This window comes from Coloeus monedula (assembly GCF_965178545.1).
Source record: "Coloeus monedula genome assembly, chromosome: 8".
NCBI classification, from domain to species: Eukaryota; Metazoa; Chordata; class Aves; order Passeriformes; family Corvidae; genus Coloeus; species Coloeus monedula.
Genome location: NC_138788.1, coordinates 36,217,298 through 36,241,811, shown reverse-complemented (window position 1 = coordinate 36,241,811; position 24,514 = coordinate 36,217,298). Strand labels below are relative to the sequence as shown.

General features: G+C 44.4%; 2 protein-coding genes across 4 annotated transcripts in view; one reads left to right on the top strand and one right to left on the bottom strand.

Annotated features, from left to right (window-relative positions):
* The window catches only part of DOCK1 (dedicator of cytokinesis 1), a 265,665-nt gene extending 258,650 nt beyond the window's left edge, over positions 1-7,015 (bottom strand). For all 3 annotated transcript variants that reach the window (XM_082286424.1, XM_082286425.1, XM_082286426.1), the window contains exon 1: positions 6,896-7,015. In XM_082286424.1, the coding sequence (XP_082142550.1) occupies positions 6,896-6,941 (46 nt within the window). In that variant the 5' untranslated portion in view covers positions 6,942-7,015. The remainder of the gene's footprint in view (positions 1-6,895) is intronic.
* A 368-nt stretch (positions 7,016-7,383) lies between these two features.
* LOC309575682 ((E2-independent) E3 ubiquitin-conjugating enzyme FATS) overlaps positions 7,384-24,514 on the top strand; it is a gene marked incomplete at both ends in the record, with an annotated part of 128,959 nt that continues 111,828 nt past the window's right edge. Inside the window, one exon of the mRNA XM_082286370.1 lies at positions 7,384-7,483. Coding sequence (XP_082142496.1) covers positions 7,384-7,483 — 100 coding nt within the window. The remainder of the gene's footprint in view (positions 7,484-24,514) is intronic.

Genomic DNA, 24,514 nt, shown 5'->3' with positions numbered 1-24,514 from the left:
AAAATGTCATGCAATAAACCCCAAAATTCATGTATGGCAGCCAATAGTTGCTTCAGTTCTTCATCCATCTGTTTGTTTTGTCACGTATATGGTACATGATTACACATAATAGTTCTCAATGCAATTATTTCAGTTTAGTTACAAAGCTATATGGAGCAGAAAAATATTTCCAGAGATATTTCACATTTTTGCTGATGAAACTGAAATGCAGCAACTGCTGCTTCTTGTGTTACAAATCTTCACATCAGAAATCAGATTTAATGCACAAATTACATAAACATGGCCAGATAACACTATAAATATATAAATGTTTTCACAACTACAGTCTGGAAAGGGAGATAAAGTTTCAGAATTACATGAATTATCTCTTATTGAACATTTCTTTTGTTTAGGGCATGATTTCAATTCCACACCCCCCCTCCCCCTGCAAGCTAAAAGAGGAAAGTATTCCAGTAACTCATTAAGGAATTCATTAAAGCCTTACTCAGAAAATGACTATTGTCAGAACAGCTTTGGGGGCACCACAGGCTAGAAAACAGAATTTAAAATGCTTTTAAGTTTAATTTAAAAAAAAAAAAATCTGACTTGTCAGTGGTCCACCTCCCTGCCAAAGAAGGGCCGTAAGGAGGAGCAGCTCCACTGAGGGTTTTGAGGAAGTTTTGGACTTGAAACAACACAAAGGGGAGAGGCAAAACCAACATCTTTGATGGAGTAAATTCTTTAAAGCTGGATTAGAGGCAGTTCCTTGTTGGAGCTTCCATTCATTAACAGGAGTCAGCCCCAGCTATTTATCTACAGTTGGACACATCCACAGGTATTTAACAAGAGGTATTGGATTTCAGTCCTGCAGGACCACTGAAGAATCAGACAAAGCAAAGGATCCTCCATGTGCTCGACAGCCAGCACTGGACAAACTCCAGAAACACCAATATTTAAAGGAAAAATTACCCCAACCCTTGTTCCAGTAGCTGCAAGCTGACAGAGGGGCTTCCTGGAGAAGGTTTGCCTTTATGTTGCCTCCAGTTTATTTTCCCCTTCCCTGAAAGCTTTGCCTTTGGAGAAAGGAAAATGCCTTTATAACACAAAGAAATCTCTGCCAAGTGTGGCAAACAGCCCAAATTAGCTCTGTTTGAGTGCACCTAAGTCAAGCACTTACAATATAACCGATGAAGGGATAATTACAAAACCCACCACGGTGCTACTTGAAATCAGAGAATCCCAGAATGGTTTGGGTTAAAGGGACTTAAAGCCCATCCAGTCCCACCCCCTGTGATAGGCAGGGACACCTTCCACTATCCCAGGGTGCTCCAACCCCATCCGATCTAGCCTTGGGCACTTCCAGGGATGGAAATACCAAACGAAATGCCTTAAATCAACCCCCAGTGACAACTGTCATTGCCATACCTGTGTACCACGTGAAGTGCAAAACCTCACTTGCTTTCTACCTCCCCTTTTATTTTCTAGGAACAAGAGTAAAATTAACAGCTGAAAATCCCCTAAACTGACTGAAAACTTCCTTTGCAAAGTTCAATAAAAGCTCTGTATTATGGCCCTAGGCTGCTGGCTACCTAATGAAGTCCGTTGTGCTCCATGAGGAAAAAACCAAATAATAACTCCTGGAAAATCCCATCAGGAATCATTTCTCAGAACAATCCCAGCTTGTAATGTTGTCGCTGGCCTGGATGAAAACAAACAGGAGTCCACGCTCACTTCCACTTATCTGGTATCTTTATCCCTCTCCAATCTGTTGTTTGCAACAAGTGTTTATTGACAGAGAACAATAGTGGCTGCTGAGTAAACTGGGAGGAACCGAGCACATGCCTGCAGTCCAACTCAGGTCATTCCTGCAGGAAGAAGCCTGTTACACCTTCCAGCCCCTTCCCTCTGCTTCAGGGGATGCCAGGGATGGGGCAGCACGGAAATGCATCCCCTCAGCAAGCAGGGAATTAAAGGGTTTTGTAAAATAGAATGATGGAATGGTTTGGGTCAGAAGGGACCTGAAAGCCCATCCCACTCCACCCCTTGTCATGGGCAGGGACACCTTCCACTAACCTGGGCTGCTCCCAGCCCCATCCAGCCTGGCCTTGGACACTGCCAGGGATCCAGGGGCAACCACAGCTTCTCTGGGCACCCTGTGCCAGGGCCTGCCCACCCTCACAGCCAAAAATTCCTTCCCAATATCCCATCCAGACCTATTCTCTGCCATTAAAAACCATCTCCCCTTGTCCTGTCACTCCATCCCCCATAAAGAGTCTCTTTCCATCTTTCCTGCAGCTCCTTCAGGTACTGGAAGATCACAATGAGGTCACCCCAAAACGTTCTCTTCTCCCAGCTGAACAATCCCAATTCTCTCAGCCTTTCCTCACAGCAGAGGGATGTAACAATTAAAACCCTCATCTCAGTGTTCCTGGGGAATGTTATCTCTAGGAAACTGAATCTGCATGTGCTCTCTCCAACACACTGATCAATGCAGCAGCCAATCTTCCATGGACATTTTACCTTTCCATTTTTACTCCATGGGTTTGGGATGTGTCACAGCACGGCCCTGCTGTCCCTAACAGCAGTCACCTGTCCTGTCCTGCCAGGCAGCTCCAAACCTCACAGCACAGCAGCACTAAAATCACTAAGATGCATTCCTAAGATGCATCTTCTCCAATTTCCTTAAAATGTTTCCTTCCCTGCTCTAAGGCACAAGTACACACAAGATCATCACCTTAAACAAGAGTCTCCATGTGCCACCACAGCTCACCACAGCCTGGACTGTAACTCCAGGGTTCCACAAAAGCCTTAAATCTGTCCAAAAGCATCACAGTCCTCCCTGAAGAAGCAGAAGTGAAGCAACAGTGCTTGGCTGTAGGATTTCCTGGGCTTTGACCAGCATTCCTCTTCCCAAATTTTATCCCCATTCAAAGGGCATTGCAAGAGCAGAATTCAACTGCAAAACTTTTAAATCATCATCACTGTATCATCACTTAGTCCACCAACTGGTTAAAACCCTCCCCTAATAACCAAATAGATAAATTTCTATGTACCTGGTTTGGAGGTACTTCTATAAACACCTTTAGCAAAGCTATCCTGACCTCAGGCACTAAAACACCCTAACCATGAAGTGTGGCCAACATCCCAATCTAAATCAGGCCTGTTACGATCTGCCATGTTGGGATGTGCAACAGAAACTCACCAGGAACAAACAAAAATCCTGGAACTCATTGAATTGGGAAAACACCTCCAAGACTATCAAGTCCAAGTCCAATCCCCACCTTGTCACCCAGCCCAGAGCACCAAGTGCCACATCCAGGCATTCCTTGGACACCTCCAGGGACAGGGACTCCAGCCCTGTAACTGGGAGTTCTCCTTTTACATCTGACCATCCAAGGGCATGCAGCACTAATTTTCTATTTTACCATTTACTCAAATAAAAAAAAAAAAGGACTAAACTACCACAGTAGTGGTCTAATTACTCCATAGGAACACAGAGCTTTGGACATAGAGGCATTTTAAATATGGTATTTGCAGTCACCACAGTAGTACCAGTTCTACCTCCCACTGCAGCTCTCAGCCCAAAGGAAAAAGAACAGCCGAATTCAGGAGGATTTGGAAGCTGCCACAGCCACTTTGCACCACCTCAGAGGTGCTGGTCAGGCTCCCAGACTTCCCAAAGCAACTCTTTACATCCCTTCTCCCCCGGCAGAAGGAAAACCACCAAAATTACAAATTTCACATCACACTAAAAGCGGCGAATATGAGACCGAGCAGCCACACTCCACGGCCACTCTGTGACACTGAGGGGACACAAACAGCTCTCAGGACTCTCTGGAAGCCTCTGGTGTCCCCATGGAGGAAGCCACACACCCACGTGGTCCACTCCACACAACCACACTCCTCCCCACCAGCTCAGGGCAAGGGATGAAAGGCAGAACTGAGATGGAGGACAAGGATCTGCAGCACTGGGAGCAGGGAAAAGCCTCTCCACTGAAGGCGATCATTTCCCTGTTCCGCATGGCTCCCCATACGGTAACCTAATATCCGTATTATCCCATTAGATCCACACCCATTCCTCCTGCAGCCTCCCCTGAACTCTCTCAGGAAGCAGAGCTGAGTCACGCTCCCAACTGCCTGCTGAGATAATGCCTCTGCACAGAGGCTTGGGGCAGCAAATTCACTTCACTCGAGTGCAGGGCATCCAGAGCACCCCCAAATCCCACTGTGCCACAGGAGGGAGCACTCCTTAACACACCTGTACCCTACCAGCTTCCAGTACTGGCTTGTTGGCATAATTTGTTCCAGCTGCATCACAGCCAGCAAATCTTCAGGTCTTGAGATGTTAAGAAAACTCTGTTGTGCACAGGGATAGACCAGAGGAGGGGAAAAAGGGATATAAATGTATTACATAAGTACATGTGCATATTTCAAGTATACACACCTTTATATATAGACATTTATATACACTTCTGAGCTCCCACGGCTAGGACATAACAAACATAACCACAACACACACCTTCCTGATATTTCTGCTTTGGGATAGCCTGCACACAGAATCCCAGAGTATCTGGGGTTGGAAGGCACCTCTGGAGATCACTCACTCCATCTCACCTGGAGCAGCTGACACAGGAATGCATCCAGGTGGGTTGGGATGTCTCCAGAGGGGGAGACTCCAAATCCTCCCTGGGCAGTTGTTCCAGGGCTCTGCCACCCTTCATGGCAAGCTCTTCCTCGTGTTGAGGTGGAACTTCTCATGGTTTAGTTCATGGCCATTGCTCCTCATCCTGTCACTGGGCACCACTGGAATGAGTCTGGCACCATCCTTCTGGAGATGTTTGCATGGACTGATGAGATACACAAAGTCTGCCACATTATGTTTCACTAAGTCCCATTAGCACTCCTATTAGATATTTTCCTCACTGTCAGACAATACTGAGTCAACATCAGCCTCCAGGACTGGTCATGGCAAACAGGAAGGAAAATATTCTCATGTCCAAATCCTCAGGTTAACAGTACCCTCTCCGAATCTGTTTGGGACTACACCACTGTTGCATCAATTCTCCACAACCTCCAGCTTTCACCAAGCAGCAAAAAATAAAACATCAGAAAACTCACAGTGCCCCTTCTTAACAGCATAGAGGTCCATAAAGCACATATAATCCAACTGAATATCCATTTTCTTAACGAGGACATCAAAAAGAAGCTATCCCTCCCAAAGCAGCACCTAACAATGGCATAGGCCAGTGAATCCAATGTTCAATTAGTTCTAAATCTCATCTAATCTCCGTGCAACACCACAGCCACTTTCAACTCTCACACCTCTGTGACTCAGCAGAGAAATCCCCAAGTTTGGTGAGGATCTCAGCTTCCTTGCAGGTAAAAGAAAACAAACTATCAGAGAAACACAAACCTATCCTAAAACCACGACAAGCTTTTCTGCAGAGCAGTGGACACAAAATACCAACTAAGCACGAACGGAGCACATCACCTTGTGCTTCTTCAAACTGGGAAATGGGGGTTTTATCCTTAAATTACGTTTAAATCCAGTTCTCTTACTACACATGCAATCCCCCACACTGGAGAGCCAAGTACACCTAGAGCATGTTATAAAACAATCAGTCTATTTCACACTTGTTTCTCCTGTCCTTTTCAAATCAATTTCAAAACATTCCTGGAAAGCCGGGCCTGGGCAGTCACCCCCACCAGAGCAGCAGACACGGAGTTCCTGCGAAAGAGGAACTTGCTTTCGAGTGTCACTGGGTTGGAACATCAGCTTATACTACGTGACAGTTCAGTCATTCCAAAATACCCATCCCACACCACCAGGCAGATAATTTGGAAACTTAACGAGCGACTGCCATCAGCTGCACTTCTGCTTCCCTGTGTTTGTCCTGCATCCCCAGCAGTGGAATTACCCACGGGTCTCACACAGTGTAACCGGCATTTACTAGTAATTTTAAAAAGCCAAGCTGTGGTTTTCTAAGGACATGCACACAGAATTTAAAATTAATTCCTACAATTCACTTAAGTTTTACTCAGACCCCAAAACTCCCTTCTTCCTGCTCTCTTTGTTTATGAGGCTTAGCTGTGGGTTTCTATGAAAAGTTGTTCTTCACAATCAATCCAGCCCAAGAACTGTGGTGGACATTGAACTTCGTGTTTCCAATGTGAACAGTCAGATTTATTATTTCCTTCCCCCAGACAAACGCTCATTCATGCCAACAAAGTTTCCTGTGCCGCAACCCCAAAATAAAAGCCTTTACTCAAAACGCAACATCTTTAAACTCAAGATGGGCCCTCTCGGCACAGCCCTGCCCAAACCTCACCGGGGTTTGGTCCTGTTTAGTTACAGCGGGGATGTTTTAGCCACCAGCTGGGAACAATCCCCCTCTGTTCGAGACGGACGGAAGGAGCGGAGTAGGAAATGGATCCCAGGGTGCGCGGAAACCCCTCATCTGTATGAGCATCACACTCCGTGCAGAGCCCAGAGCCGCGTTTCTTACGCCTCCCACGGAGGGACAGCACACAGGGCACACGGTGGGCTCCCAAAGGAGCCAGCCTTGGAAGCGCATCCCGCTCCGCCGCCTCCAGCGCGGGGAGAAAGAGCCCGACACGAAAACAACTCCGAGCTCCTTCGCTCCGCGCAGCGCTCGGGGAGCGACGGAACACAGCGGAGCAGAAAGGCAACTTCTCCCAGCGGGGCACGGCGTGCCCGGACAACTCCTCAAGTTCCTGGGAGCCAGGAGGAGCCGGGCGGGGGAGGGCAGGAACCGGAGGGGACTCGGGGGGACCGGGGGACACGGTGCTCCATCCCGGCCGCGGAGTGGAGCGGGGAGCCGGGCAGGGACGGGGAGGCCGCGGCCGGGGTCGCCCCTGGGCGCAACAGGCGGGAGCGGGGCGGGCGCGTCCTCACCTACGCCGTACTTCTCCTCCCTTTTGGTGGGCACCCAGCGGGTCATGGCGCCGGGAGCCGCCGGGATGCCAGAGCCCCGCTCCCTACGCCGCCATTTTCCGACCGCGGGACGGGAAAAGTTTCTCCCGACGGCGGAGTCATGTGGTGCGGGCGGAGCCAGCCCGGCCCGGCCCGCCGCCCCTCGCCCTCCGCCCTCCGATCCCGGCCGGCGTCCCGGGCTGGCCCCGCGGCTGCTGCCAGCGGGAAGGGCTGCCCTACAAAGGGGCCGAGATGGGGAGGTGGTCGCTGCCCATCCCCGGTTATGTACCAGGTGCCTCCCCGCCTAGCCCCGATTGCGTTCCAGGTGCGCCCGCTTGTGCTCTCCCGGAAAGTTTCTGCTTGCGCAAGGCCGGCGCTGCTGGCTGCGTCCGACCCGGAGATGCGGCTTTAAAACGAAGTTGTTGCGAGCGTTTAATAGTTGGGAGTAGGATCTGCATTTGGAGGTTGCCATGCAGGAGCTGGACAAGGACGAGAAGTGGGGCTGTAAGAACATTGTGAGGTTAAACAGGGCCAAGTGCGGGTGCTGCCGTTGGATCGGGAAAACCCCCGGTACCGATCCAGGCTGGGGATGAACTGATGGAGCAGCCCTGGCAGAAGGGCTTGGGGGTCTGGTGGGTGAGAGCTGGACATGCCCTGACCATGTGGGAAAAAAAATCGAGTGTTGGACTGATGCTACACCATGGGCGGTACGGGAGAGGGGAATTCTGTCCCTCTGCCCCACTCAGGTGAGACCCCACCTGCAGAGCTGCCTCCAGCCCTGGGATCCAGCGTCAGAAGGATGTGGAGCTACGGAAAGAATCCAGAGGAGGCCACGGAGATGCCCCAAGGAGAGCCAGGCTGGGAGAGCTGGGGGTGCTCCCCTGGAGAGGAGAAGTCTCCAGGGAGAGCTCAGAGCCCCTTGCAGGGCCTAAAGGGGCTCCAGGAGAGCTGGAGAGGGAGTGGGGACAAGGCATGGAGGGACAGGACACAGGGAATGGATTCACACTGCCAGAGGGAATATTAGGGATAAATTGTTCCCTGGGAGGGTGGGGAGGCCCTGGCACAGGGTGCCCAGAGCAGCTGGGGCTGCCCCTGGATTCCTGGCAGTGTCCAAGGCCATTGGGGCTTGGAGTATAAAGATCACAAACCTTCTGATTTCTAGACCTAAGTCCAAAAAAATCTCATCCAAATCTAGCATCTCCTGGCTAATTAAAGCATGGAATAAGTGATTACAAAGGAATGAGCAAGGGAAATGAACTTCCTGTTCCCAATCCCTGTCGTCTTTGGAGACATCCAGGATCAAACCAAAAGTTTTTAAAATGTGTTTAGGAAATAGAAAATATAGTGTATACAAGTCAAGAAACAGCAGAGGGATAACACTTAAGAGAAATAAAGAGAAGTGAAATACCTGACTGGTTGTCATTTGGTAGGATTAGTCCTCTGCTAAAGGGGAAGCCCCATAGCACAAATTTAAGGATTAAAACAGGTCCAGGGCTGAATCTTTTTTCTCCTTATTTTCTTGTGTTGTGTGGATGGCAAAGGACCGTTTTCTGCAACAACATTTTTACTGTCAGGTTTTGAGCTCAAGTACCCAGCCACCTGAAGGAGTCTGCTCCTCTTCCCATGTATCTTCCCTTTTCCCACCCTTGGAATTAGTTTCCCAGGCCATCACACGTTCAAACTAGTCTAGATTCTGTTGTGCCTGTCCTGCAGAATCCCAGGCACACTGTGATGGAGCCAACTCGTGCACCTTTTGCATTCTGCCTGGGAGTGAGGACATCAAAAGGTTTTCAAAGGCATGGCTTGTCCTCTTTATCCTTAATGGATCAATGATTAGAGCCTTCCCCAAGACAGCTTACAAGGAAGCTCTTCGATTTCACACCTTTATTTTCATAAGGTAAATCAAAGTGAATTGAAATGTTGGACCTGCTTGCTCTGTGCCTGCAATCACCTTTGGTTTCCCACACCGGGGGAAATGGAAAGCAATAATATTAATTTCCAGCTATGAATGTTTCACTCTTTTATACAACTGGTACGTTATTTTTGTGGTGCTCCTAAATAGGTGCAGCAAAACTGCCAGAGCTGCTCAAGCCTCAGGTGGTTATGGGGTTTTTAAGGCTATTACTGGAACAATCTGTAAATCTGGAAGCTGATTAACTTTTCATTTACATCACTGATAACCAGGAATCACTTCCGTGGAACCGTGGTGGCTTTGCCGGTCCAGGGTTCGAGCAGGGGACACAAAGCAGGACACTGATGTTAATTTAAACCTGCAGATGGCTGTCATTAGTTAATAAATGAGCTATTGCTGCAGTCTGTCTTTCTGGGCCTCAAGGTTCAAAGCTGAAATGTGGTGTTTGTTTCTGTTTTGAGGGAGGCCAAGGCAGCACTCGTGTTTCCCTTCATGAGAAATGTGCCGCTGCCAAGCTTTCTTCAGGTGTTAACCAAGAGTTAAATTAAATTCTCCCATAGATTGGCACTCCTTAGTCCCAGCTTGCCTGTGTATCTGCACTAAATGGGAATTATATAGACACCAAAGATCAAGTACAAGCCTAAGGCAGGAAGCGCCAGGTTCAATAAAATGAAAGTTAAAGAATTGCTTATAACTTCTACATATTAAATCCGTTCAATAGCAAAATTGATGTTGATGGCAGTGGAAAAGAAGAGGTTGGTCCTGCTGTCTGATCATGATCTGTAACAAATATTACACAGCTGATCCCATGACCACCATAAAGCCTCACTGCTACTGATGAGGGTCTATATTCATTTTACTGCTTTCCACATTCTCATTTTAATGAAAACGTGTTACAAGTAGAGCTAATGCCATTTAAATTTTGATAGCTGGTAGAAAGTACTTCTAATTCACCAAGTATAAATATCCCAATGCTGGGGTTTTACAGCTAGGAAAAAATGGTAATTTTTGGACTGTGATATGGAGAAAGTAAAATTTTTATTTTTTCTCCAGCAAACATAATATAAACTGTTCTCCTGAAAAAAACCATTTTTCATTAAACTGTAAAATGTTCAAGCTGACATATTCTACATGCTTAGGCATAATGTATTTCTTCACACTGTGCAAGTATGTTTTTCATTTATTAAGGGGAAACTGAAAAATGCTTCTTTCCATAAAACCCAAAAGTTTTATCACATCCTTATGTCAGCTCTTGGGGTTCTCATCTGATTTTTTAAATGCATCACACTGAGTTGGAGACACTTCTCTTGGAGCAAAGGAACATTCCTTTGCATTCCTCACTTCCAAGAAGCCCAAATGCATTATTTGGCCATGAACAATGTTTGAAATTCTTGTCACAGCATCTTTTCAAAAGGCTGAATGGAACCAGAGCTGCTGCCCTGCTTGAGACAGATTTGCAATAAGTAAGAGATGTTCCATAAATGTCCAGGTGTGATCAAGATTTGTTTCCTAGTTACTGCAGACGACTGCACCAGGGGAATGTTTGTTCCATCTCAGTTAAATATCACCGTTTTTTGGTAGTAATTTCTTTTCATTGACAAGCCTTGTAGGTAAATTCAACATTTTCAGGCAAAAAACACATAAGTAGTTCTTTTACACCCACAGTGCAAATTCTTCTTGGAAATATTGCTCCCAGGAGGAGATGGGTGGACTTATAAAAAAATAATGTAATAACTTTTTGGCTTTTCTAGTTGCATTAAAGATATTCTGTTGGGAATGTTATGGCTTCCATTCCATCTGCTGATCATTTATTTTTGCTGTAATTTCCATTAGGGTTGAATGACCTCTTGTGTCTATGACTGGCTGCATGTTCCATGTTTAGCTGTACACAAAGTAAGAGATTCTTACACCTGGTGGAAAGACTCTTGTAATAACTGCTGTGCTTTGCAATGTATTACTCTGAATCAGAATGGGAATAAAAGTAAATGTATGAGTTTGTACAGAAATGACTTCAGCCTTGGCTTTGCAGACACCTGATATGTGTCTGATTAATTTGGGGGTCTCTTGCAGGTGAAAGTGGACAATTTTCAGGAAGAATTAAGAAGCCAAAACTACATTTCCTTTGACATTCGGTCAGCCAAGGAGTGGCATTTACAAACCTGGACAAAGCTGGAGGGAAGTTCTGTGCTCTTCCAGGCTTTGCCCTGTGTTTTTCAAGGGCGCTCAGTAATCTTTACTCCTCCTCTCACCTTCATAGAAGTGTTTTGATTATCTATGGGTGTTTCTTCAGCTTTTCTTCCACAAGGATGGCATTTGGGATGCCCAACATGCTGCACGCAGGGCTTCATTTACCAGCAGAAGTGTTCAAAGGCAACATTTGAATTTATTTAGCTCCTGGGACATGCATTGCAGTCATTACACTGATTTAGGGTCTTTGGGTTAAAGAGAGCATCTCTCCTTCCTGCTGACTCCATCAGCAGTTACTGCCTTCTTGCATTTGAATTTTTATATTCAGAGATTATGGCACTATTAGGGATTTAAAGGGTGATTAATTATTTCTTCAGTGAGAAGTCCAGAAAGGAGCTAAAGATACTAATTTATTAAGTAATATTATTTTATTAAACTGTTTATGTTTTAGCCTAAGAAATGGGGCTTGGCTGTACAGAAGGAAAGGGATTGTTTCCTAAATTATGTTCCTTCAGACTGTGCTGCTGAAAGTGATCTAATGAACAAGGGGTCTTCAGGGGGGTTGGATGTTTAGGTGCAAATGTGTGAACATCTCCCCGGTGCTCTTTACAAGTACACAGGGGTTCCCAAAGTGATGTGGTTTTGGAAGGATGGGATTATTATGGATACAGCTTAGTTTATACCCTGGTATTTCATCCTGTGCTCTGTAATAAAAAGTGGTTTACAGTGCCTCAGTAAATGGAAGCGGCTTCACGTCTACAAAAGGGGGAACTCTGATTTCTGATCGTGCCAGGGTGTAAGGTTTTACATTCTTCAGGGAGAAAGTGCAGAGAGATTTTATGGTGGGTCAGTGCTATCACTGTGTGCTCTGAATGAACACCATTTACATAAAAAGCAGGTCTTTTGTCAAAACCATCTCAGACATCACCTTAAGGACATTTTATGGGATGGGCACTGTATGTCTTGGACATTGGCTCATGAGCTCGTTCCCTGCTGGGTTTTTTTGTCCCCTTACCCTTCCCAGGATGTTCATTCCTGCAGGACTGAAGCAGCTGACATCCTCTTGGCAATTGCAGGTTTCTCCAACTCTCTGCAGCCTGAAATTTCACAAAATCTAAACAAACTTTTTTATTCCAAACTGAAATACCGACTAACAGGAGGAAGATACTCACGTGAGTGCTACATTGTAAACTCCAAAGCACACGGAAGTTAATTTTTCATCAGTTCCTCGCACAAATTAGGTTTTAATTCTTATTAATTAACAGCAACAGACTCAGGAATATCCTTGCAAATTTTGCAGTCAAGCCCAAAGCAGTTAAGGGAAAGGGTTGTACAAATTAATCTAAAATACAAGTTCACTTAGAGTTCACTCTTGTGGCAACCTGTTCCTCTTTGCAACACCTGTAAATAACCAAGAGTACAAGGGTTTGTGTGGTTGGGGTTTTTTTCTGGTTGTGTTTACTGGTACATTTTTCATATATTTGATATCTACACTCAAAATGAGATTATGAGCTCAATTCACGAAACTCTTTGACAAATTCATATATAACTGGCAAAACAAAAAGCTGGATGTAACAAGTCAGGGATGAATCATTTCCAGAAAGTCAATAAAGTTTAACTGTATCAACTCCAACAGATCCGTGATTTTAAATCTGACACGTGTTTAAGCTCACAGTAAAAATAAGGAGCATTTTCCAAAGATGTTTTCTGGGACTATATCCTGGTAAAGCTGTTACTTATTAGAAGCCAAATAATGATTACACTGAAGAGTGCAAGCTGGAGCAGCAAACATCCATTATTTCTGGTAATAAGGCTCAGCACTCATGTTGCACTTAACATTATGAAAGCACTGAACAAATATTAACTCTCTCTTCTGATCCAGGGAGGTTTCTGCATCTCCATTTGCAGGAGGGAGGCAGCTGAGCTAAGGCCAGCTTTTTAAAATGTGACAGGCATTCAGAAATTGAGAAACTCGGAATACCAGGCCACTTCTGTCACCTCCTGATGATGTGATTTTCCTGAGGCCAAAAGTGACACGTTAGCTGAGGCAGGGTTAGATTGGATGATTTCCTCGGCCTGCAGACAATGTTCCCTCTCATCCCTTGATGAACGATATGAGATGGCAATGAGAAATGACAGGGAGGGAACATGATGTACTAGCACCTGTTAGAAGGTTTGAAAAACTGGTTATTGGAATATGGAGTGTTTGAAGCAACGAGGAAAATTAGTTTGTGGGAGCAAAGAACCGGGTGGGATTCACAGAAGTGGCCTATACATATAAAATGTTAATTTTTGAAGGAAAAACAAAAGCATCCTATCAATTCTCTATCCAAATTTTATCCTTCTGAGCCCTTGGAAGACCAAGTTAGGACGGGATGGGAGGATGCCCAGGAGGCTGCATGTAGTGCAGGAAGCTGACATCGCTTTTGACAGCGGATTGATCCAAAGCACTCAGCAAACCCTGCCCTGGGAATTGTGCAGCACTGACAGTCAGGGGCTGGGGGCAAGTGGTACCATTATCTCTCCCTGGCTGCTCTCCAAAACTGGGTTTCGAAATGTATTTCTCACTGCAAACTCTGGCAGACTTTGCTACCAAGCAGGATTGGTTTCCTAAAGAGCCTTTTAAAAGACTTTATCAGCTGTGCCTTAGGACAAAGCCTTTGCTCTCCTCTGCCTTTGGATGGAGTCTTCAGTTCAGCCACTCTCAGGGGAGATGATGGGGTGGCAGCTCCACGCCTTCTGGCTGGGTTGCCATGGCAGGCCCAGTTCCTTCTGGAAAATCCTAAATAATTTCGTTTAACCTTGTAGCTCACAAAAGACTGAAGTAGCTCAAACTGGCTTCTCCAACATGAGGTGTGATTTATTCACTTGGGGACGGAGAGCAAGCCGAAAACTCCACCACTTGCTTTGATCTTCTGTAAATCCTTCCTTGGGAGGGTGCTGAGGCCCTGGCACAGGGTGCCCAGAGCAGCTGGGGCTGCCCCTGGATCCCTGGCAGTGCCCAAGGCCAGGCTGGACATTGGGGCTTGGAGCAGCCTGGGACAGTGGAAGGTGCCCATGGCAGGGGGTGGAATGGGATGAACTTTAAGTTCCTTCCAACCCAAACCATTCCATGTTTCTATGAAACTCGGTGAGTTTTTCCCCTCATGTAAGATCCAGGGTTCCTGAAAAGTGAAGACAGGTATTTGCTGTGTTTTGCACGAGGCTCAGTTTTCCTCGTGGAGCACGGAGCTGTTCTGCAGCTGCCTGCCAAACATGAAACGGTGCCTCGCTCCTCCTTGGAAAAAAGGCAGGAGCTGATCTAATGCTCAGTGCCTTCCTTTTGTCTGGCTTAGGAAAACATCTCCAAATTCTCTCCTGTCATGTTGGAAAAATGTCACATTTTTGTTTCCAGCAGGATCCTGCACTGAGAAGAGTCAAACACAATAAAGCTGATATCTGTATTCCTGAGCTCGCTCTGGCTCTGCCCAAACTCCAGCTTACAAACTATTTATGTGGAGTTGTTTGGAAATGGAAAGTTGTGAGTGCTGTTCCTGATTTTGTAATCAAAAGTTGTTTGTGTCAGCCATAGGAACTCCTCACCAATGCGTGTTGACAGTGGTTGGAATGGAAATACAGAAGCCCTTGTCTGAAAATGAGAAAATCTTCCTCCTCATCAGAAGCCTCCACCTGAAAAACAATGATTTACTTGTCTGACAGAGAGAGAAACACTGATAAAACAAACCATGTTCCAGGCCATTTTCAATGTTCATCATCTATCTCTCTATGAATATGTACGTTTATCTCTAAAACACACATATTTCTGCAATAAAAATATTAATATTCTGGACAGGAATCCAATTTTATCTTTAAGCAGCATTTGCCAGGGATTGTTAAATCATATAATGGAAGCTTTGTCTAGACACATTTCTCAGTGGCCAACTTAATTTTTTTTACTTTGATTGTTTTTAATGTATTTCTCGGAAGAAAAGGTCCTAATAAATTTGTTTACAACCTTTTCTGGAAACTCTGGCAGTTTTACAATGTTCAGTGCTGGTAATAATTTTTCTATCCCAAGCCCCCTATTCTTGGAGTCTCAGTGTTCTCCAGGAGAACCCTCAGCTGAAAGTTGCCTCAGATTGTTATTAAAAAAGTTATTAGGTTTTTTTTGCAAGTGAAACATTATCAAGTGTATGACTTGGAAAGGAGCAAAGCTTGCTTTCAGTGACTGCAGGATGTTTCCATGTGATGATTTTTACTATGAGTTATTAACATAAATTGCCTGGGTGTATTTCACAGTGGAAAATCCAAATTATGACCAAATCCAAGTTATCAAACCCGGGACAGCCTCAGCACCCAGGCAGGGACCCTGACATGGCATTAAAGTCTCAGCAGTGGTTGTTGGAACAAAGGGCAAGATATTTTTGTGCAGCATTTTTAAAGCTGCTGCCTTTGTCCTCCCACCCCTGGCCTTGGTCCAGGCTCCCTGAAATCAATGGAAAGGCTCACATTGATTTTGGTGGGATTTAGCTCTGGACCAGCTCTTTAGGTTTCAGATTTTAGACCTCTCAATCACAAGCATTAAAGCAAGGCTGACAAAATGTTACTGCTTTCCACAGTGCTGCAGGTGCTGTTCCTGAGGCTTATAATGTCATGTTTGCCTTTGTTTCTCAATGCACTTTATTAATGAAGTATTATTTTCTTCCAGTTGCCAGGTGTGCACCTCAGTCACCTCAAAACCATTAACAAAAGCATGCCAGGATGGTTTTAAGAAGCCAAAGGAGCTGCATGAAGCTGGATTTTCACCAAAGGCCATGAGTTCATTTAGGACATCTTTCCTTGGTTTGGGGTGTTGGGGGGGTTTAAGTTAATTTTGGAATCTTCCCCTGCAGCATTATCTTGTTTTAAATTGAATTCTGTGTAAATGCAGTCTGTTGTCTGAGAACTTCTGCATCAGTCAGAGAAGGGGAAGTGAAACTCGTTAATTGGGTGAAGAAAGCAGAAGGATTCCTTCCAGGTTTTGGAGCTTGCTGCCTCCCACAGATTTGGGGGATGTTGAGAGCTGCCCCTGCTTCCACACAGTGGGGTGAGGGGACACAAGGTGCTCATCAGAGGTTCCCAAGGCTGCCAAAGCAGTGAGAGGGAAAACATCACTTTGCAAGGCTTCAGTCATCCCAGTATTGCCTGCTGGTGGCTCCTGGGGAAGGCAGCAGCTCCAGGAGGGTTCTTGGGTTGCTCTCACCCTCTGGGACCATCTGCTGGGACATTTCCAAGGACATCCCATGGATGACATCACCTCTGCTCACAGGAGGGAGTGTGGTTTCCATGGCCACCCTTGCATCCCCTCCATCTCTCTGCCTGCGCTGCCACCTTGAACACAAAGGATTCACTTTCCAATTCAGAGAGGTCTGAGCTTGTGCATCTCTAAACTGTCACACTTTGATTGTTCTTTCAATGCTTTAAAAACCCAACTTTTAGCCTGACTGCAGAGCAAGAAATATTTCTTCCTTGAACTCTCTGCGTTTCTACAGCCCTCTGTCTTTAGATTAGACAAGCAGATACAAGAATTGTCTTGTAAAATTGTAGTTTCCCTTTAATAAGCCACTCTGACAGGCAATTATTCATGCAGTCTGCTCGGTGCTAAATGTTTTTTCATGCTGTGCACCCCTGTCTCTTGATTGCAGGAATGCACTCCTGTGAATTATAATTATGAGCAAATATGAGCTGGTGTGCAGGAAATGATTTACTAGGCCTTCCATTGCTACATGGTATTGGTTCCCCTCTTCTAACAAATAACATGTATTTTTTCATTCTTTGGGTTTTTAAGTATTTACTGCAAGTTATTTTGAGAGGAGTTGGTGAAACTCTGCATAAGGAACCTCTTCAGTGACAAATTGTTTGCTAATGTTTGAATTTCAGGACAGAAATGGCAGGCAGGTGTTAAAGCTTGGTGCTAGAATATTAAATACTATACAAACATAACCAGGTGGATCCAATTCACCTTGATAATTATCCCATTTTCAGGTACTTCCAGAGAAACCACAGGCTTGTCATACTGAACTTAATAAACCAGATATTCTCTCATGATTAAATAAAAAGGTCTGATCTCACTCTTTATAGATCTGTGTATATTTGGGGCATAGAGAGTAAAATTTGAACTATATTAAAACTATGTAATAATAACCATTTTGCTCTTTGGCTTCAAATATGAGCTGGGTGATAGAAATGCAGCAGGAAAGCCCAAAAATAGACAGAACATCGTGGGTCTTTCAGGATCTAAAGTATTCCTCCTCTCCAGGCAAATCCTGTTGGCTGAGATGTCGTGAATCCTCAGAGAAAACATGGGAGGTTCTGTAAGGTTCAGAGTTGTATTTAATTTTAGAAATAGCATCACTTCCACGGGTATGTAAAGAACAAATCATGTCAAGCAAAGATGACTCCTTTTCCTTTTTTAATTAAATCCTAAATTAGTGGGAGAAGACAAGGCAGTGCACGAAAGCATCTAGAATTTACTAAAGCGTTCGACACGGCGTGTCTCGGAATTGTGTTTGACAAATGAATCCAAGTGGATTACGCAGAAATGCAATTATGAGCCCGAGTAATTGGCTAAAGAATGTGCTGAGGAGTAATGATCAACAGGGGAGTGCAATCGTGGGCCCACGCAGGACATTATTAGGGTTTCACAGCACCCCAGGGGAGGAGGTTTGTGGTGATAATGTTGCAGAAACAAAATTTAACTCGCTCGTGGGGCTGTGTACCTGGCAGAACCGAGGATTCGAGGAGTCAGAGAAATATTCTTTCCTTTATTCCTGTCTAGCTGAAGGTGTGGTGGGCAGCAGAAATGCACGGCGTGGCTCTGATCACGAATGCATCTGCAGCTGTCCTGAGTCAGAACAATTTCTCTGCCTTACAGAGAAACATTTGCAGACAGATTTCGGTGCCCAACATCACCTCCTGTGCAAGGCTGTCACCTTTTGAGGCTTGTTCCCCCATGGTTCACCTGGGAAAACACAAATTAAACCATTGCATTTGCCCATGGCAGGGCAGCAGTAACCCACAGATCACAGGGTTTTCTGACCAGGCATATCCCTGGTGACTGGATGCTGGGAATTACGGAATCATTTAGGTTGGAAAAGGCCTCTAAGGTCATGGAGTCCAACCATTAACCCAGCACTGCCAAGGCCACCACTGAGCCATGTCCCTAATCACGAGGAGGAGGAAATTTCCTTGCTAAAGGGACAAATAAATGTAAGTCCCTGAGTGAGCTGAGCAATTGCCTTCCCTGTGAGGAGCAAATCTGAGTAAAACACGAGCTTGGATCACACATCGAGGAAGCAAAAGGCTGGGGTGAGAGGAATAATTGGCCTATTTCCCAAATTCACCTTCTGTGTTTAGCTATGGCCCCGAAATGAAGGGTAAATTGCTGCAATTTGGGGTTGTGTCCCTGTTTTCCCTTTACCCTGTTTGGCTTTCCACAGGTGCAGAGGTGGCGAGTTTGGCTCTGCGAATGCAGCATGTTTAGATGAGGAAGGTGGGATGTAAAAAAACCCCAAGTCAGCTCTCTGGAATATGTAAACAGATGAAATTGAGGCAGGAGCTCTTTCTTAGTGCTCAGAAAGCTGGGAATGTTTATCCAAGTGCTCCATCAGCTATAACAGAGGCAATGAAATGCTGCAGCCAATATGGGATGGGATTCTAGACCCGACATTCTGCTCCAAGGGCTGAATTTGGTCCTTCAGGGGAATTTATCAGCCTTTGTAGGAGCAACTCTGATTGGAGAGGAAGGGCCAGGACCATTCTCCCCATTTCTGTCAGGACAGTTTGGCCATGATGTAGCTCATCCACCTACAATAGTTCAAGTGGTGAATATTTAGTCTGAGTTTTCCTCCAGTCTCCCTCAGCAATCAGTGAAGGGAGGATAATACAGCTCACTTTTCAACGGTACAGAATAGTTCACATAGGTAGAATGAGAAAACCCCTCTTTTTCTGCCAAATGAAACCTGGACAGCTGTGCCAAACTGTGGGCAGTTCTTCACACCTGAGCGTTTCGTTACCCACCTCAGCTCTGGTTTATTTACAGAGAAGTTTATAACCCCTGGCACATCCTATGTTGTTTTTTCCCTACATTTTTTGCCCGACCTGCACATCCATTCTGCCATTCTCCCCTTCTGTAGGGCAGGGGGTGACATTGGAGGCCTTGACTGCACTGATCAAACTTTAGAAATCAGTTGAAACTTTTTTTATGGAATAAAAACATACATTTTTTTCCTCATGGGTAAATCTTTCCCAGGCTTTTGCTGAGAAAGCTTGGACCAGATGATCCCTCCAACCTGGTATTTGGTGATTTTTTTCCACCAGCATTAAACTGCTAGAAAGAAGCCTTCCAGCTGAGAATATTTTCTGTACAGAAAAGGAGAGCACTTGGCCAGGACATTTCAATCAATCCCATGGATCTATTTCACTCCAGTAATCCAGGCTGACAGAAGAGCTGTAGGATTGGGGAGCTGATTCCCAGGAGTGTAAACCAGCTCCACCTGCCCACAGCTGAGGCCACCTGGGCTGGGAACTGCAGAGAGAGGCCTGAGCTGCCTCACGCAGGTGAATGTTGTTATTCCTGGGATTTAAATGATTTAACTGCCTCACTATGCCATAATCAGGAGCATAAGGACCTTTAATGTTCCTGTAGTCTTCATTTTTATTTCTGGACCAAGCAGCCACCAGCGCTGAGCAATGCGTTGTCACAGTTGTGAGTAATGAACCTGAAAAGTGGACGCTTTGCTAATTTGCTAAAAATAAGATTTTACATCTCTATAAAAGCGCTCTCTCATCCCTTTGGATGATTAAATACAGCACTGAGATGTTCTCTTGCATCAGTGTATGGCTGTGTTTAAACAGACTTCCCAAAATTCACTCTTTAATCCTATTTCATGTGCGGTGGTCTCACAGGGAGAGTATAAAATGTGAATGGTGGAGTCATAGTCATAAAATAAAGAAAGTAAAAGGGCTCAACACTGGGACTATGAGAGCAGTTTCCAAGCAGTCCTTATTGAAATTAGGTTTTAATCTGGTAAAAATAGAACATACATTTACAAGCATCTCTTTCAATGGAGTGAAAATACTGCAAAATAAAAAGGTCTGCAGTTTATCCTGTGGGTTCCTGTTTGCTTTTATGAGGATTTTATCAATGACAGAACAAATATTGTAAGCATTTCCTGATTTTTTTTTTTTCCCCCTCTCTGCTTGGGAAAATAACAAAATAAAGAAATAATTCCTTATTTTTCCCCCTGCCTGTTCATTCTGATACCACTCTTCAAGCTATTTCTCTTCAGCCTTGGTGATAAATGGGGCTTTGCAGGGAGCAGCCATAAAGCTCTCACAGTTTGTTTGTTGCACGTTGCTTATGTGGATTTTAAAAGAACATTGTATCGTAATAAACAGCCATGAAAAATTATATATCCTGATCAGCTGTACTAACAAGTATTTGTGAAATAAATCAGAGAGTTCAGACGTGTTTAGTACTTTCAGAGGAGTCTGTTTGCCAGGCTGTTGTGCAGGGATTTGATTTCTTTTTTTTTTTTTCTTTAGTCTTTTAATTCAGCTTTGGATTTTTACACTTATTTTCCCATACAATTTGAAAATGTCTCCATCCATCCATCATCCATCCCTCTCTCCTTCCAATAGCACTAAAAATGGGATTTCCATATCTGTGTTCCTTCCAGGTGATTTCTTTTCCTGACCTGTGAGGAAAACATTCATCCCAAACAACATTGGCCCTAAAGTCCAGTTATTTGGAGAAGCCAAACAAGACATGTTCTATCAACACATTCCTTGTAATTAAATTAATCTCCATTTTCCAATTAGGCTTTTCTTTTTTTATCAGTCCCCACACTTAATAATATCTACAATTACGAATAGAAATTTTAGTTAATAGTGTCTATTAACAACTGGCTTTATAAGAATTTATCTCCCATTTCAGTATCTGTGGTCATAGTAACAGAAGTAATTGAGGATTAAATGAGTTTTCAGCCTTGAGCGTTGCATAAATTGCATTATTTCCTTTTTGTTATTTATGCAGTACCAAAAGTTCTGATGGACAACCCTTTGGTGAAGGAGTTTTCCCAAATATCCAACCTAAGCCTTCCCTGGTGCAACTTGAGACCATTCCTCTTGTCCTGTCCCTTGTTTCCTGGAAAAGAAGGACAAAAATGGTGGCAAATAGAACAAATTCCTGAAGGTAAATGATAAATGATATTGATTGAGTTCTTCCACACCCCAAATTTCCAGAACCATCCGTTTTAATCCCCAAAATGAAGCCTAGAGCAGAGCTGTAGGAATTTCCTGCTGGAGCAGAGGAAGGCAGGGCTCCAGTTCCTCTTTTTGCAGCATTTCTCCTCATTAGGGCCAGCTCTGGTCCCAAACAGCCTCTCTCTGCCTCCTGCCTCACTCCTACAAGTCCTAAGCACTTTCTGAATGTTCTGGGGGTTTTGTCCTCCCCATTTTCTCTTTTCTTTATCTCTGCCTTCCCTTTGCTTTTTTCCTTACTCATTCCATTTCTTTTTCCCTATTAGTGCTGAATGTCACTTATATCCTTTTCCATTTTCCAGAGGCGTTCTCTCTTTTCTCCTTTTCCCCATTTATATTTTTCTTCTGGCTTTGTTTTTTTTTTTCTTTTGACAATTTCCATTTTTTTCCTCTTTGTAGGGAGATTATATTAAGTGACAAGAATAATGTCAAATAAATGAGATTATGTTAATTAACAGATCTTGTCGCATTTCCATGATTCACAGGAAAAAATATTCACACTGGCTGATTTTTCAATTAAATCATTTGCTCTGTTATCTGCTCAGCATATCTTTATGAATATGCAGAACTGTAATGCAGTTAAATTGTTTCAGGGTCCTTGCTAACCTCAAAAAGCCACAAGGTGCCTACTAGCAAAACAGGAGATTTTGGGGGTTTTTTTGCCTTTTTGTGTCAAAATCACAATTCTTTGCTTTAGCCTTGATATATTTTCCAAGGAAGTACAGGGGATTAGATGTTTGGAAAAGCATCTTGATTCATTCCGAGGATAACAGGCTCATTCTTTTCGTTGCTCGATTTATTTCATCTTAAAAGTATTATTTTTTGCCTTTAATATTTCTCCTAATGTCTCTTTATCCCATGGGAGCTCTAACCACGAGCAAGCACATCCCAAAAAAACACCTCGGAAAGAATCCGTAGAAAATTAGCTGGAACTTCAAAGATACCAGAAGTATTAATTCTGAAGTGGAAGATTGCTACTGCCCACATACAAAGGGAACCTTTTGGGAATAAACTGGAGTTTCCTGAACATTCCTTTCCTGTGGCTGGGAAGGAATTACAAGGTCTGGCGAGGTGGTTAATGGCAAGCACTGACATCTCTGATTTCAAAGCCTCTGACAAAGCCTTGTGGAGCTGTTGCAGTTTGAAAATAAAAAACTTTTTATCATCAGCTGAAAAACTGGAGTGTCATGGGCACCTTCCCAGGGGTTTCTGTGCTGAAATTGCTCAAATTGGTTCTCTGGTGGGATTTCACTGAAAATAAGGTAACAGAGCCTTGTGCCATGGAGGAGAGAGGAGATCTCTGTCCCCTGGAGGCTCCAATACAGGATAATTTGGAGGAATTACAAGGAACAGATGAAGTCAGCTGGTGGTTGTTTACTGATGGAAATCACCCAGTACAGACATCCCTCCTCTCCAGGTTCGCTCTTCAAGGGCTTTCCCTTTCCAAAGCTCCTCTGTGTTTTCATTACTCTACTTGGGACCATAGAAAAATTAAAAACCAGAGAATTAAAATAAATAAAAATAAAAAATAGGAATTTAAATAGTGCAGCAGTGCATGTAATTCAACATTTATTGTTACTATTATTATTATTATTAAACATGCAGTAAATTCTTCTACTTTATATGGCACAGCGCAGTGTAATAATTCTTTTTCTTTGCTACAAGGTTAATATGCTTTCAAACTCTCAGCCTTTTCGTCTTTCTATGTGTAAAATAAGGCAATTTGCTAGTGTGGAAAATACTTTTTCATTATAAAAAGTGGTATTTTACGTATTTGTTAAGTCTGATTAGAATGGGGAAAATATGAGTAACAATCTCCAGAATATTTCACTTGGGATTTTTATAGAATTATGGAATGGTTTTGGTTGAAAGGGACCTTAAAGCTCATCCCATTCCAGCCCCTGCCATGGGCAGGAACACTTCCCACTGTTCCAGGCTGCTCCCAGCCCCAATGTCCAGCCTGGCCTTGGGCACTGCCAGGGATCCAGGGGCAGCCCCAGCTGCTCTGGGCACCCTGTGCCAGGGCCTGCCCACCCTCACAGCAGATCTGGTTATAAAAAAAAAAACAAACAAAAAAAACCCAACATTGCAAGGAATATTCCATCCTATCCTCAGGAATAGGAATTTCAGTATTAGAACTTGGATGGTTGAATATAATTTGAGGGAAGGGATAGAGCCCAAGGACGCATGAGGCTCACAAGGAACACGTCCATGGCATCACTCCCTTCTTTTTCTCTGCTCCTGATTGAAGATCCCTTCTTTCCCCAGCACACCTGGGCAGGGCAGGTCACAGTGCCCTCCTTCTCCCTCTGATTAGGATCAGAAGTTTCCACTTCCATCAGTCAGTTCTCCTTTTCTTCCAGGGGCAGAAGGGTCTCCAATTGCTGTGACCTCTTTAACTCTCTGGGATTCAGCTCATTTTTCCAAAATCTCCACAGCAAAACTGCCCTGCACGTTCCAGCTTTAACTTCTAGGCTGTTGTTTTAAAAATAACCCCAAGTGCTCAAGGACAGGAGCACCATGTCCACCCCTTTGCGGTGAGTGGAGGGTTCAGTCTGGTGGGGAAGGAGGGAAGGCACAAATGGTCTGTGAGCCTGATCCAGCCACCTTTGTCATGACAAAATTCAGGTTCAGCAGAGCTTCCCCCTGCCCTGGAGTTCCTCTGAGTGTCTGTGGATGTCCGTGGGTGCTGCTCCTCCCCTTTGTCCCAGGCTTGGAGAGTCCAAGTGACTGCTTTGACTTTGTTTCAGCTTAGGCTATAATTAGTTTGAACATCTCTGCCTGTCGCTGACTCTCCTCATTTTATCAGAAATAAATGTCCCTAATCAATAGCCATTATTCTGGTAGATTCATTAGTCCTTAATTGCTGGCAGGGTTCCTGCCCTTCCCCGTGCTCGCTATGGAGTTGAAATCCCAATAGTGCTCATGGAGGTGATGTTTTCACCCCACTCCATTTCCCTTTAGGATGGATGTTTTGATGGGAACCAAAACCCAGTGACTGTAGTTTTGAAAGTCATATATTAAAAAATACAAGTGGAATTGACTTTTTGCCAGAAGTCTTTGATTTTTCTGGGAGTGCTCTTCCCTAAAATGCACTTGAATTGGCACCCTCAAGGGTTTAAACAAAGGAGATAATTAAACAGATCCTTCAAAGCAGAGACCTACTGGTGCACTGGAAAATGGTGCTTAAGCACATTCTTTTATTTGAAAACTGTAACTTT